Genomic DNA, 15,782 nt, shown 5'->3' on the forward strand with positions numbered 1-15,782 from the left:
CTAAAAGGTTCCTCACTTATGAAAAAGATTTTTAATGTAAGTGCATGTGAACAATGAGAGAAATACATTAATTTTCAACAGCTGCTGAAATCAGGGAGAGAGATGTGAAAGGGGGTTTTTTTTAATAGCACATTACTTTATCTTCATATCAAAGGTGCATATTGCCAGTGCTGGGGAAGGAGAAGTTCATCTTTACTAAGAGCAAACTCATGCTCTGTGTAGCTCAAATGGCACCATCGACACACCAAATAGAACCACAAGGTATAAAGAACCTCAAATCTGCTATTATTTAGGAAAACCCAATGGGAGGGGATGTCATCCCTAAACAGCTCCAGGAGGAATGAACATGTTCAGTGGCAATGGAATGCTGATTGACTTCTTTAGCTGGGGATGGAAAACTTGGGAGGGAAATGAAATGGAGTATCCTGGAAAAGGTTAGGATTGCCTGGATGGAATACTGAAAAAGAATACTCCATATTGCAATTTATTCTTGCATGTCCTCCTTGTACATTCACAAATTCTGTTGTCTCAACAAATCAGAATATGTTCTCTCCCCCACTATAATGACATTCATGTTCAAGTGTGAATAGATTTACACCTTTTTGCAAAAAGATGCAAAATCACAGGTGACAAAAGTATTTATGTAAAGGTCCTGCATTTTGCCTCAGTGGTTCTGCTATCACGAAATGTTTAAATGATTACTTCCTGCACAGAAATTCTGGCAAAGCTATCTGTCCTTGAAACTGTGGTAGCTCAGCTACATAGATTCAAATGTAATGCACTCATGTTGGTCTGCAGATGTGATTAAATATATTATGCATAAATATCTAAAAGGTGGTTTTAAGTGCTAATGATTGCTTTTGTTATAAACAGCTTATTTGCAATTACTATAAACAAAACAGTGGCTTTTAATGGAAGAGATTAAGGAATGTAATGAAATATATTCATAATGCTTTAGATTAAAGGAATTAGAATTAAAAATGTTTGGTAGACACACTTTGACAGAAGCATGAAAACATGCCTGCCCATACACAAATGTTATAACCAGTTTGACTGCAAAAGAGGATTTGTTGCCCTCAGTCAAGAGGCTGTCCAGGGCTGACACTTGTAGTCCCATTTTGATCTTATAGAAATGAATGACCCCCCCCCCCAAATAACCCCTATTGAGCATATATACAGTTCTTTGTCTTATCATAGGCAGCCTCGAAACTTTAGAGGAATAGGGTTGGGTTTTTTGGTATGGGTTCAATTTAACTATGTTGGTCCATTGGCACAATGTATACTGCTCACTGAGCAAATTTCCCTTCCTCTCTGTGGCTCTCTGCCTGCTCTTCAAATATGCTTCAGAGAGTTAGAGATCCTCTTGATTAAATTTGGGATGATTGCAGGAGAATGTAGTAAGAAGGAGAATGTAAAGTCCCGTTATGCAAACAGAGGTTCATTAGATGTGACCCAACAGTTGTTTCTTCTAGGGTACATGCATTCAGTTAGGAAGTTAAGGATGGGGTAGAAATGCTGTAGATAGATAGATAGATAGATAGATAGATAGATTTTATTGTTTGAAGATTACACAGAAGATTCTTGTCAGGTTGCCCCATACAGAAAGACAGAAAGAAATTATCTGAAAATAAATTATCTGATCTGAAAATAGAAGATGAAGAGATGAGAGCCCTGGCAAATGCCCACCCTTACTTAATGCTTGCATTGGCTTTGACTGTAAGAACCTGCCTTTCATTCTAAGCCAAACATTACGAACTATCATTGTCTGGGTTTGTTTATTTCAAGTTTTTTTTAATGTCCATCCTTCTAGACTAAAAGTATTGGAATAGCGCTCTCTGTCTTGTGCACACACACACACACACACACACAAGCAAACAGATGACAAAACCAAAATACAGGTAACATTAAGCACAGACCTCATTAGAGCTAGTTTTTCCCCCTGTATTATACCTAAAAAAGGTAAAGGTAAAGGTTTCCCCATGACATTAAAGTCCAGTCCACTCTTGGAGGCAGTGCTCTTCTCCGTTTCCTAGCCGAGGGAGCCAGCGTTTGTCCACAGACAGTTTCCTTGGTCATGTGGCCAGCATGACTAAACACCAAAGTGCATGGAACACTGTTACCTTCCCACTGAAGTGGTACCTGTTTATCTACTTGCCTTTATATGCTTCGAACTGCAAGGTTGGCAGGAGCTGGGACAAAGCATGGGAGCTCACCCTGTCTGCGGATTTGAACTGTCGACCTTTTGATCAACTAGCCCAGCAGCTCAAACCACTGTGCCACCCACAGTCCCTGTATTAAACCTACTCATTTACTATTCAACCTGCTGGTGTCACCATGTGGATCGAAAGTTATCTATCAAGAAAAAAGTGGCAAATTTGTTCTAAGATGACACCAAAAGCATGCAAGAAATTGTAAAAAGATTTTGAAAATCAATCAAACAGAAAACTGCCTGTTATTAAAATGAATACAATCCCAGCTGAAACTATCCCTTCCCATCAATGGCACATTGGGTCCCCCGCCAAAACTTATCAAAAACAAGAAAATGTATAGTTTCCACTATGTTCTGTTGCACACAATGTGCTACTTATTTTATAAGATGCTTAGAATAGATGCTTATTATCTATTAAATATTTACAAACTGTAGAGAAATGTCCCAACACTGGACTGATCCAAAGAAGATTATTCAAACAATGAAATTCATTCATGATCTTTAATCCTTAACCTTACTAGAAATCTTGTTGACTTATCTGGACAATAATGAACCTTAGAACAATAACTGATATAGTTCATTGGGAATTTTTTTCTATCATACTGATTTTCCCAAAGAGATCTTCATTCATTTAACTCATTTAGTTCATTTGTATACTGCTAAATAGCCAAAGCTATCTGGACAATCCTTTACAAAGATTAAAATTCTCAAAATAAAGCCACATACCTTTAAAATATATAAAACAATATATCTCTGGACCCAGAAAAGAGCCTTATCATATCATATGTCTGGGAGTAGAGGAAAGTCTGAATCTGGTGCCAGAAAGATGGCATTGTGGGAGTCAGACAATCCGCAATGGGGAGAGGGTTCCATATTTGGAAGAGGGACCATCAAGGCAGCCTTCTCCTGTGCAGCCAGCTTCTCAGCTTCCCTCAAGGGAGGCTCTTGAAAGAAAGCTGCAGATGATTCTAGGAGAGCTGCTTCATCAGGTACTGCTGTTTTGAGAAGGATGAGGTTTTATACTTAAAACCAGTACCTCAGATTGGTCCTGGAAACATAAAGATCACCAGTGCCAGGTGAGATCAGAATCAGTGTTATATATTCAGACCTTCTACTGACCACTGTCTCACCACCACATTTTGTAGAAGTTGCAGCTTCCAACTACTGAGAAATTCTCAATGTATTTTTTACCTCACTGAACATGGCCAGTTTATATAAGGAAAAGATCATTTTCTGTTTCTGAAAATGGCTTCATATCGCTTAATTCTGGGTGCTATGTAGCCCAGAATTAGCCCACCTTAGAAATGAATTTATTTCAGGGAGTAGGGAGCAATCCACTGGACTGGGTGAGGAACAGACAGGTTGGCAATGGCTGTTTTTAAAACATTTATGCCACTGCTTGTGCTGTTAGGTTCTTCCCTAAAATGCTATTAATGTATAATGTTAGAAGTAGCTGGGGAAGGGAGAATAAGCCCTAGGCCAGTGGTGGCGAACCTATGGCACATGTGTCACAGTGAGCATGCAGAGCCCTCTCTGTCAGCATACGAGCCAAGTCGCCCCAGCAGCCGAACATCAGATGCCAGCATACATAGGAGCCACGCGCATGCTTGGGAAGGAGTAGTGGCACCAGGTGATGAGGTCACTGGCCGCAACTCATTAGCCGCGACTGGTCCAAGCTTTTGCATGGCCGGTCAGTGCACTGCCGAGGATAGATACAGACAGACAGACAGACATGCTTGAACTGGCTGTGAGTTGTTTTTTTTTTAAACTAATACCTCAGTTTTCAGATTTTATTGCAGTGTTGACACATTGTGATAAATAAGTGAGTTTTGGGTTGCAGTTTGGGCACTCAGTCTCTAAAAGGTTCACCATCACTGGCTTAAGGTAAGAAAAACGTGGTGTCCTGGCATGATTTTGATGGTTGGAATGTGTTTAGAATGGCAGAAATGATGAGCTGTGCAGAAAAAACTACTAAAGGAAGGCTTTTTCAAAATCACATTATTTTCAATGGTATTTTACCCCTGTATTAGGGTTAGGGGAGTGCACCAGGGTAGGGTTTGGCCAGGGGTGGTGAACATATGGCATCCGTGCCACAGTGAGCACGCAGAGCCCTCTCTTTCAGCATGCAAGCCCAGTCACCCCAGCATTGCCCCAGCAGCCGAGCATCAGCTAACAGTGCACAAAGGGGCCATGCCCATGCTCGGAAAGGAGTAGCAGCACCAGGTGATGAGGTCACTGGCTGTGACTCATTAGTTGCAACTCGTCCAAGCTTTCGCATAACCAGTCAGTGCGCTGCCAAGGATATATATACATTTGCTTGGACTGGCTGAGAGGTGTTTTTTTCTAAACTAAAACCTCAGTTTTCAGATTTTACTGCAGTGCTGGCAATTTGCAATAAATAAGTGGGTTTTGGGTTGCAGTTTGGGCACTTGGTCTCTAAAAGGTTCACCATTACTGCCCTAGGCACACTTCAATGTAGCCATCCCTGCACTAACAAAGACTCCAAGAAGTGAGCCAGTGTGATTCCCTCTGCTCCAGCAACAATCAACAAGCCCCTCCCATGCTTGTTCATCACAAACAGGTTCAGGTGATGAGCTCATTGTCTCTGGTTTGTGACAGCCTACTAAGCACTAGCCACATGTCATAAACATCTGGGGAAGCTGCTGCCAAAATGGAAGATGTTTAAACTCATGTTTTAACTTGTGCTAATTAGTTATTTCGGTTATTTTCCGGGGGCGGGGGCAAAGATCCTGGGTGTGTCTCTAGCTGCCAAATGTACATATCCATAATATGGAACTAGTTTAAACATAACAAGGGCTGCAACATTCTATAAAACTGACACTGAATGCAATTACTAGGATTCGGGGGAGGGGGGAAATCATAGTACTATTAAAGCAGAGGAGCCTTTAATTGGATTACTCCCCCATTCTCTCTCTCTTAATTGAGTCGAGATATGCAAAACAGATTTACAGCTAGTGGCCTAAACACATAACAGTACTTTAAAGTTAATTACAAAATACCACTATAATTTTCTCAAGATGGAATTGCTGTTCTTAATGTTACAAAGCCTGAGCATTTTCGACAATTTATTTGGACCATATTTTTTAGCAGATATGGTTCCTACGAAATCACTGTATCAGTATTTATGAAAATTAATTCTTCCCCCCCTCACAATTTATGGAAATCTCAGGGGATGCAGAGAATGCAGATTCCATACACCATGTTTGTGTTGATGAGCTTCACTATTAACCAGGTTTAGAATGCTTTTTATTATATATTACTGAATGTCTGAAAGATGATGGCTTCTTGGTGTATTCTAGCACAGCGATAGCATATAAATAGCTTAATAGTCAATTAAAATGTACTTAGTAGCACCTGGCTGCTGTTTAATTTGTACTACTTTGAAGAGAAAACATCTCACTTAAAGCACTTAAGAAATCTAAAACCCTAGTTGAAGCACACAGAAAGCAACACATGACATGAGTTTTCTAGAATGAGTGCTAACATTGGGTTTGGGGGAGACTAAACTTGGAAAAAAAAACCAAGAATAGAAAAGCCTTATTGATGTTTGAGTGGAACAGTGCCCAAGACCAGGTACCAGTAGACACTGGTGAAACAAGAGGAGTTCGTACCCTATAGAGCAGCACAGTGCTTTAGTTTATGGTTATATGTTTGCCTTGTCAAGTTAGGCATAATGCATAGAAATTAATATAATCAAATCTATTTTTAGGAACAAGGAACAACAGACAAGCAACAATTCTTTAGTAAAATGTCATTGCTGAAGGACAATAGTGGGTTTTTATGAACACTCAGAACTATGTTAACAAGCTACAGTTCATAGAATTGTTGAACCACACTATCATAGCAAAATAATTCAGTCATACTAGTCTTGCTCAGACAAACAGATAATGCCAAACCATGGTTTAAAGCTACATGAACAAACACAGACTCTTCCCAGGCTGAGGAACCTAAGCTTTCTCTTCAAATTGGCGGAGGGGAGGGGAGGGGAGGGGAGGGGTTTTTGCTTCTGCTTGTAGTTAACCAGGGATTATGGCTGAATACCAATGGACTGGGTTTATACAATATGATAATCCACACTCAAGGGATAAGCATGGATTGTTGTTGAACCATGGGCTGTTGTTGAAATATGGGCTATTATGCTGTCTGAACCAGCTGAGATAACAAACCATGGAGAACAACCCATACTTCACAATCCAACCACAAATGCTGGGTTTTCTTCATGGTGCATGGTTAACAAGCCATTGCTTGTTAGCACAGCAAGTTTCAGACAACATGATAACCCATATTTCAATAGCAACCCACATTTCAAGAACAATCCACATGCAACTCTGGAATTCAAATCAACATGCTTTTTTAAACCCAGTCTTTAGTTTCAAGAAGCCAAGGTTGTGTTTTTGCAGCCATCCATAGTTACTATTTAGCCATATTCGCAGGCTGAATGACATGGCAAGCTAAGGTAAACCAAACTGAAAGGAAAAGCCAAACTATTCCTCTTTTCTTCATGAGAAGAGGAGAGAAGTGCGTGACCTGGGTGGGAAAACAGGATTGCCCGTGTAGCACTAAAGTACAGTTTAGCTTTATACCCAAAAGTAGCCATTAACATAGAGAAACACAACTTTGTTGAATCCTGCAAGTGCACATTTAGAAAATGATTGCTCCTACCTTTTGTGTAGCTCCTGTCACCTGATCCTTGACATCCATCCTCATCATCACAGTCTCCACTTGATTCCAGCTCTTCATTCATTCCATCCCCACTGCCACCTTCCCTGCTGGCCCATCTTTCTGGTTTTAAATTTATCCTCTCAGTTGCCAACTACAATGTAAAATAAAATATTAAAAAGATAAGCATTGGTTTCAGCTTAGGCGTCTTCATATCATGCACCCATTTTCCCACTAGAAGGCATGATATCGCAATTTCGTATCAGTCCATTAAAAGCATAGATAAGGAAATGAGCAATATTCTGCAGCTCAAAACTGGGGACTACAGCATTTTAGCTTCCCGGACACATATCTGGGCAAGGAATTCCCATCTCCCTTTCTTCCTCTCTGGCATTACTTTCACTTCATGGCCTCTTTCACCACCACTACTGTATTTCTTTACTTTTAGCTTCATTTCTGTGGATGCCAGTTGGTTACCAACTGTCATGTTTCCCAGCTTTAAGGAGTTGGCTTGTTCTTTCTCCAAACCACCGCTCCCCCCCCCCCCCGTAGCACAGCTGGCAAGTGTGTTGGCCAAGGCTGATACATGCTGTCAAACCACATACAAGAAAAACTCAGAGATAAGCATATGGCTTCTTTGACAGGCCACTCTCAGAGCACACTGACCTATCAACATGAGGGCAAATATACACAGAGAAACCCTACTATGTATTCCATTCAAGATTGGTGTCTGGACATAAGGCCCCGAAGCTCTAGCACAGGATACAGCAGAGGCAAATGAAGCTATGCAAGATTTGTCCCTGCTTCCTCATATAGCTAAATGCTGTTTTTACTCTGTCGTTGATGCATTTTTAATTATGTTTTTATGTATTTGCTTATTATTGCTTTCATCAAGTCTTATTAAGATGCATTCCTTTGCATATTTAAACAGAATATAGCCCAACTACTGGCTGGATGAAGCATGTTAGGAACTGTAGGAATTATTTATTTATTTGGTCTAAACATGCACCCTTAGTGATTGTAAGGTAACTTGAGTACAAAGTAGGGCCAAATCAATCGATATAGGTACTAAATGATGATGATGAACAGTATAACAAAAGTCATGAACATAGGCAAAATAATAATAATGGATAACACTAGAAGTAAACAAACAATAATATAAAGCCGAAAAAGTCAATGTAGAACATTGAAAACAGTTTAAACCACTAAAACAATGTCAATAAAAACTAACTAAAACTGTTAATACAGTTGATAGATCCCACTGAATGCTATTAAATGCCTGGGAGTGGAGAGCAGTCTTAATCCTATGCAGAAAAAATGGCCCTATTGGTGCAAGTGTGAATGGGAAGATCATTCCCTAATTGGAGAATCTCCACTGAGAAGGCCGTCTTCCTTTTTATTTATTTATTTATTTGTATGCCGCCCCCATAGCAACAAAGCCTTGGGGCGGCTCTCATCTAGGCATCCCTGGAGGTGGCAAATTGGAGGATGGCCTCAGATGTAGACTGTAGAACCTGGATAGATTGGAGTTGGACATCTCATCAAATACTGCTGTGTAGAGCTTTATAGTTTAGAAGCAGCACTTTGAATTGTATGCTCAGTACAGGTATCCAATGCAGGTAGGCTAGATTTACACCAATTAATGTAATTCATATACAACTATCATTCAAATTGTTATCTTCGTCAGTATTTTTTAAGCAGTTAGGTAGGCGGAGGAGAAGTGGCTGGGGATAAATTATTGAAGGGGAATACAATTTGTGGCTGGGTGCCTTAGTGGTAAATTCATTGAAGAGGATTTACCTAAGAGGAACAGGTACAGGTAGGAAATCAACTTTTGGGAGACCTGTGTGTGATGGGAATGTTTTGTTGGAAATTAAGTGAAGAGGAATTTAAGGATTTTGTTTTTTGCCTAGGGTTCCATTTAAGTCCTTGGAAAATTACTAATCTCTCAGCTTCACTGACACCTTCTATAAAAAGCAGCAAATATGGAGTCAACACAGCACTTGTGGATTGGGACCTATTCCCACCATAAACTCAGCTTGTGAGCTTGGGCAAGTCACTTGTCTCTGTCTAGTCCAGTATTCAAGCAGTAGCCAACCAAACACTTCTGGGGAGTTTCTGAGCATGAAAACAGTGGGCCTTCTCTGTCTCCAGGAACTGGTATTCAGAGAAGCATTGTTTTGAATGCAACGTTTCCATCTATTTATTGTGGCGAATATGAGGACCTTCCACCTAGGGTAGGGCTAAGGTTAAGCAGGCAGGAAATTTGGGTGGGTGCAGCTTAGCAGTGTTTGGACTAGTAGGATTTGTTACAACCTCTCATTCTGGAGGTTGTAGCCACAGTTTCCTCACTAGTCTCTAATTACTTATTTTCCTGTCCTGTACTTTTCTCACTATTCTATCACAGCCCCTTAGTAGAATTAGATTTTTTCCCTGGACTGTATCAGAATGCACTGCTTACATGCAATTGTTATACTCTGTAGTATTTTTAGGGTTAAGTAGATGGTCTGCTGCACTGGGAGAATATTTTTGAGCATCATAAGTACACTCCTTGCCTGATGATTTTCTAACAATGCTGAATAACACGTTCTTTGACAAGTCTTTTCTTGCTTTCCCTCAACTCTGTATGTCCTTGTTGATGCACACAAATAAGCGTATCTGACTGGTTACATATGTCCTCACATCATTCCACTCACTACATTCTTTCCTGACTCTCTTGATCATCCATCTTTTAGCATTACTATCGTATTTTACCATATATCATGTATTTTAGTACATTTAATTTTCTTGTAAAACAATTCAATAATTAAAACAATTAGTAATTACAATTGTAAAACAATATAGACATCAGAAAGTAAAGCTATAAAATGATGGTGGTGAAGGTGATGTACCTGCCAGCCCTCACTCCTGACTGATTTCATTTATCCTGTCATCATCACATTGCGAAATCTGTCTAGCTCCATACAGATGTGAAATCTTCTCATGTACCCATAAGATTCTGGATGGGTTATGATAACTCAGATGGCTGATAGATATCACTCTTGAGTGACTTCATTTGTCCTCACTCTCATCAACACAATCACAGGGGCATATCTGATTGGCTACAAAGTGTGATACCATACTGAAGCCCAACTAAAAGTTATGTCAAGTGTGTGTGTGTGTGTGTGTGTGTGTGTGTGTGTGTGTGTGTGTGTGTGGAGAGAGAGAGAGAGAGAGAGAGAGAGAGAGAGAGAGAGAGAGAGAGAGAGAGATTATGTGAACAGTTTCGTTGTGCACATAGCAGCACAGAAAAGCCCAAGCATTCTGTGGAGGAAAAGAGGAATTTTACTTTTTCCTCTCTTCATCTGTCTGTCACTTCCATGGTTGTAATAAAAATTGTCTCTTTGAAACTGCTATTTGCTTTTCAACATCTTCATTAGGAAGCATGATAGATATTACCGAATGGTTAGGATTTGAGCACTAAGTAATTTTTTCCCTTTGTAGAACCATTTAAAACCATAATAATTCTGCTGGGGCTTCTTTCATTTTGAGGGGCTTGAAACGTTGACATTGTACAACAACTTTAATTAATTTATAGGGTGCATATATGAATTTTAAAGGGATTATCAGTTTTTTGCATAAAGATTGTTTTTCACATTTCTTTTTCTGCATCGGAAAGAGACATTTTAGCTATCAATTATTCTTTTACTCTTCAGCTTGTATTAGAGCATTAATAAGAAGCACTGATATGACCTACTAGCTGTGTTAAAATCTCTCTGAAGACTAGATAACAATGGCCAGTGCAGGAAAAAAACCCTGGACAATTAATTTCTTGTGCTTAAATCATTCAAACAATGGAGGAGGTAGGTGGTAAGATTTGATACATACTGAATATGTTGATGTATATTTGCAGTACACATCATTCAGTGAGTCATGACAATCTTTTATGGAAGGTAACAAAAGCATGCATCATCAACAAATGTTCCTTTCTTTTGCAGAAACATTGGGTAATTATTTGGACCTATTTTAAAAAGCTCATGGTGTCAGACTTTCTATAGATTAGTTCATTTATGGGTGTTGTTGTGCCAACAAAACAATATTCAATTGTAGTTTAATGTTATTTTTAAACAAGCAGCTTGATGTTCATCTTTGCTATTACTCATTATCTGAAAGCGTGATGTCATGCAGACATGGTGAACAAAATTGCTTCTTAAAACCTTTCCGTATACAGTGAACTATTACTCAGCTATCTCATAGATTTCTGTTGTGTCTTGGCTATAAGACAACAGAATCACAGAATTAGAAGAAACCTCAAAGGTCATCTAGCCCAACCTCTGCTGAAGCAGGAAATTTGCTGCTCAGACTCATAGAATAATCATATACATGCAGAATACTGATGTCTTAAAGTGAATGTGTTCCAATGCACAGCTAAATGCAGGTTTTAATTAACTTTTGGCATTGCAAGTAATATTTTCTCTCTGTGAAATAGTTATTAAGTTCTCTTTGGTTCATGATGAAAGCAAAGCCTCTTTTCAATTGTGTTGCCTCAGGAGTCCTCCTGAATCCAGTGAGAAGTACTTCCACGTCATTGCATGTAAGATGGCAGTCTAAATAAGGGTCACTAGTGCATACAGTGTTGTGCATCCCATAACTGACCAAAAGTCTTTCCCAGGATGGAAATGTGCAGCTATTCTCCCACACAGTTTCACAAAATGAAAACCAGTTGGGTCCAGCCACAACCTATCTTGCTAAGATTCTGGAATTTCTTTTAAGTCTAATGACTAACTTATGTTGTGGAAATGCTTTACCAGCTGTGCCTGCAATAGCTGCTTGAATTCCACATACCTGTTTAGATAGCAAACACTGGAACTTCCTCCCACCACCAGAGGTTGGTGGGCCTAGGCTAGGACACAGAGCAACGAAGTGCCAGAACTTTCTGAGTCATAGAGATAATGAAATCCTTGGCTACCCTCTCAGGGTTCTTAGTAGCTGTGCAAGAAGGGGATGGGTTTCCCCAGCAACAGTATATTGTGAGCGAGTTGATCTTTAATGGGCAATTTAGATCCATTACATTTGCAAAAGGTCTCTTCCTGGTGGAGATGAAAAATGTTAGAACATGCACCATAAGAGCCAGTGTGGTGTAGTGGTTAAGAGCATGGGACTGGGACTCAGATGACCTGGGTTCTAGTCCCCACTCAGCCATGGAGCCAACTGGGAGACTTTGGGCCAGTCACAGACTCTCAGCCCAACCTACCTCACAGGGTGTTGTTGTGAGGATAAGATGGAGGAGGATATGTAAGCTGCCTTGAGCCCTTTGTAGGAAAGACGCAGGATATAAATCCAAAAATGAATGAATGAATGAATGATATGGATCAGCACAGCCACCTGCAGTATTGGCCCTTCTCTGGGGCAAGGCTGTGGGAACTACCATGAAGCATGCATAGACTTCAGAATTTACCACTACACCACTGTCTACCACACCCCATTTTATGTGCCAACCTGCAGTTTTGTTCCGATCAGCTTCATTTCCCTGAATTTCTCTTTCTCCACTGCAATGTCTTAATAGATGTTATTGGGGAAAGCAAGTTAAGCTTCACTAGAATTAAGCCATTCCATAAAAGTATACACATGATGATCTTGTTGGATCAAGAGCTTCAGAGTAAATGCAACACATCCAAGAAAACCTCAGTCTGCATGTTATGCTGCAGACAGAACATGCATTCCCATTTGCCATCTCGGGCCACTTGCAAGAGACATTTTGCCATGCATGGTGATGTCTGGATCAAATCCCAGTGTACCAGCTTCACTAAAAGCCAGTGACCTTTCAGACCTCAAAAGGGAATATATCATCTAACACAACAGGATAGTAAGAAGGGGAAAAACACTGGGGTGGGAGTTTGCTAGAACATTGTCAATGAAAGTTTATTGTCTGTCCTTCTAAGAAAGGCCATAGCATCACTGAGCAGCCAGATCCTGTAGCATCAGGGTTTTTCTTTTAAATCTTTCCCAACCCCTGCCCAAGCTGGTTATAAAAAAACTCACTCAGGTACAGTGTCTCACAACAACACAGATGAGAGACTTGCGTGATCAAGCTCTGCTTTAGTAGACATATGGAGCCTAAGCAGCCATTTGAACTCAGTTCTCTACCATCCTAGTCCAATACTCTCTCCACTATGATACACTTGCCTTATAAAGAACATGTTTGATTTAAAGCCAACTACTCATGCATGCTAGGAATAAGGAGTCCTAAATGCTTCATGGCAATTGCTTTTCAAAATGCTGCTTAATTAACTTGTTTGTAGTGGTAGCCTCCAGCAAGAATAGCCAGAAAGCTTTGTGTTTCGATTCCTCTGATTGGCAATCAGTGTAAAAATGAAAACAAACAAGGATTGTCTATCCCATCCCTATTCAGTTTTAATGAAGATTGCGAATGGAGTCTCAGCTGTCATGTGCAAACTTACACATGTAGAGGCCCTTTTCAGATATTCAGTTTATTTATTGATTGATTGATTTTCAATTTATATCCTGCCTTTTTCCTACAAAGGCTCAAGGCAGCTTACATCATTCTCCTCCTCCATCTTATCCCCACAACAACAACCCTGTGAGGTAGGCTGGGCTGAGAGTCTGTGACTGGCCCAAAGTCACCCAGTGGGCTCCATGGCTGAGCGGGGACTAGAACCCAGGTCGCCTGAGTCCCAGTCCCATGCTCTTAACCACTACACCACACTAGGTCTCAGAGAACAAGGATATCGATCTGTAACTGACTGTGAACAATCAAATGAAATTGAAATGACCCAGCACAGAAGCCAGTAGTGAAAAGAGCTTGTGGATCACTTAAGCATAGCCAGCCTCAATTGATGTGTTCAATGGACATGTGACTAATTCTCTTGTCCATCACTAGAGTGATGGCTAGTTTTGGAAAATGTTAACTACCCATGTATATGCTAGATTCAAGGTTACCCACACAGCATATGTTTCAGTACCTACATGCTTATTTCACTAATGGAATCCCTTCCTTCCTCAAAGAGTGTTGATCCTCAAGCTTTCTTATCAGTCTTCCGAAATGTCAGTTGTACCCAGTGTATGAGTGCTAATTCCAGGAGGCCCATTAATACTCAAATTGTATTGTTTTTATATTGTGTTTATTTATTTATTGTGAGCTGCAGCTTCAGTGAATGGGGCGGCATAGAAGCCTCCAAAATAAAATAAAATAAAATAAAATAAAATAAAATAAAATAAAATATACCTGTTTTATTCATCAGGCATGTAATAAGTCAAATAAAGTATCTTGTCACTATCTAAAACAGGAGTGCAGAACATCAGAGATGTGGAATGAATTTGGGCTTCCTGGGCATCCCAATCTGGTCCTGCTGGGTTACCCAAGGGCCCAGTTGCTCCTCTGTCCCCAAACCCTTCTCCCCAAACTCCAATTATTTCATGGTTTCCTACCTTTTCTACAGTTTCCACTCCTGCTTCACAACCATGCCCATTTCTAAAAGGTAGAAAAGCATCTTCTTATTGGTAGTAAATGTTCTCAGTTGAAATAAGGGGGTATTGTTTAGGTATTTGGTCCCCACTCCTTTCTTGACTTTGGTTCCACACAGCACTGGAACATGAGTCTTAGGAGTTTATCCCAAACTCACATTGGCCCTTGGCTGAAAGAGGTTCTGCACCCCTCATCTAAATGCAACAGTTAAATAATGCTGTTTAAAACATGCGAATCTCTTTTCTCCTGTTTTAAGCTAGAATTGCACTTTGAATAGTCTCAGTGTTCTCTGTAAAATTCATGATGTGTCTTCTTATACAAACTGTTCATTTCATTCCTCATCTGTTCTTTTTTATGCCATTGTTTAAGGCTTCACTGCTTAGCATACTAGGAAGGTGGGTCCGCTGAACTCTGTAGGGACTTTCATCTGAGTAAACATGCCTAGAATCTGGCTGTTAATCTTTTCATGATCTTCTTGACTTTCAAGTCTTTCAGTCCAGAGGTTCTGTCCTCATAATGTGAGTATTTCTGAGGTGCAAAGAATCAAAAGTGCATTTTCATCCACGTTAGCTTTAGTGCCTACAGAATTGCTATATGTGTATTTTAGACTGGAGTTTAATGTAGCAGATGGTTGCTTTAAAAGGCTGTGCTTTGGGAGCACATGGTCAATATATTCAGCATTATATTAATATTACTAAATATTTCAAGATGACTTGCATCATAAACTTACACAACTTTATGTATTCTCTTATAGAAAAAAGAGAGTATGCATTATCTGATTCTTGCAAGTAGCAAAAGTTGTGCACTAGGGTTACCCCATTAGAGGTTTGCTTGCTTGATGTTAATGAATGGGAGCCTATCAACACTGGAAAGATATATAGGGCTAGGATTTATTAATTCATTTTCCAGGCTTTCAGATAAAGTAGGGTTGCCACTGTATCTTTAATCTAGTGTTGCAGTGTCCATACAGGACTTGAAACAGTGAGGGCCATCCCATTTTCTGCAGTTATTGCAGCTTCTTATAGGTGTTCTCTTTGTCTTTGTTAGAGACCTCTGTGACACGGACGGAAAGGTGAAAGCTTCTACTTCTGGGTACTGCATGTGAACATAAAAGCTTCATGAAGCTCTGGTTCATTGTGACTCATGGGTGTGATTTGAGTTGGTCTCAGAGATTGGCTAACCACACCTTCTTGGGAAGTTAAAATATGCAGCAGAAAATCAAACAGAAAGCTTTTGCTAAGGCATAGATATTTACTTATTATTTTCATTACATATACCACTTGCCAATGGGCTTCTGGCAAGGGACGGGTTACACCTCACGAGGATGGGGAAAAGGTCCTTTGGAGATGCTCTAGCGAGCTTCGTCCAGAAGACTTTAAACTGAGCCGGGGGGGGAGGGGTTCAGGCCCCCCAGTAATGTGCCTGCAC

At 40.1% G+C, this 15,782-nt stretch overlaps 1 protein-coding gene across 1 annotated transcript in view; it reads right to left on the bottom strand.

Moving 5' to 3' along the window:
• LOC123024793 (glypican-5-like) overlaps nt 1–15,782 on the bottom strand; it is a 406,903-nt gene that overhangs the window by 101,686 nt on the left and 289,435 nt on the right. The window contains exon 7 of the mRNA XM_044432951.1: nt 6,893–7,043. Within this exon, the coding sequence (XP_044288886.1) occupies nt 6,893–7,043 (151 nt within the window). The remainder of the gene's footprint in view (nt 1–6,892; nt 7,044–15,782) is intronic.

Source organism: Varanus komodoensis, unplaced genomic scaffold, assembly GCF_004798865.1.
Source record: "Varanus komodoensis strain SLA01 unplaced genomic scaffold, ASM479886v1 scaffold25, whole genome shotgun sequence".
Classification (NCBI taxonomy): domain Eukaryota; kingdom Metazoa; phylum Chordata; class Lepidosauria; order Squamata; family Varanidae; genus Varanus; species Varanus komodoensis.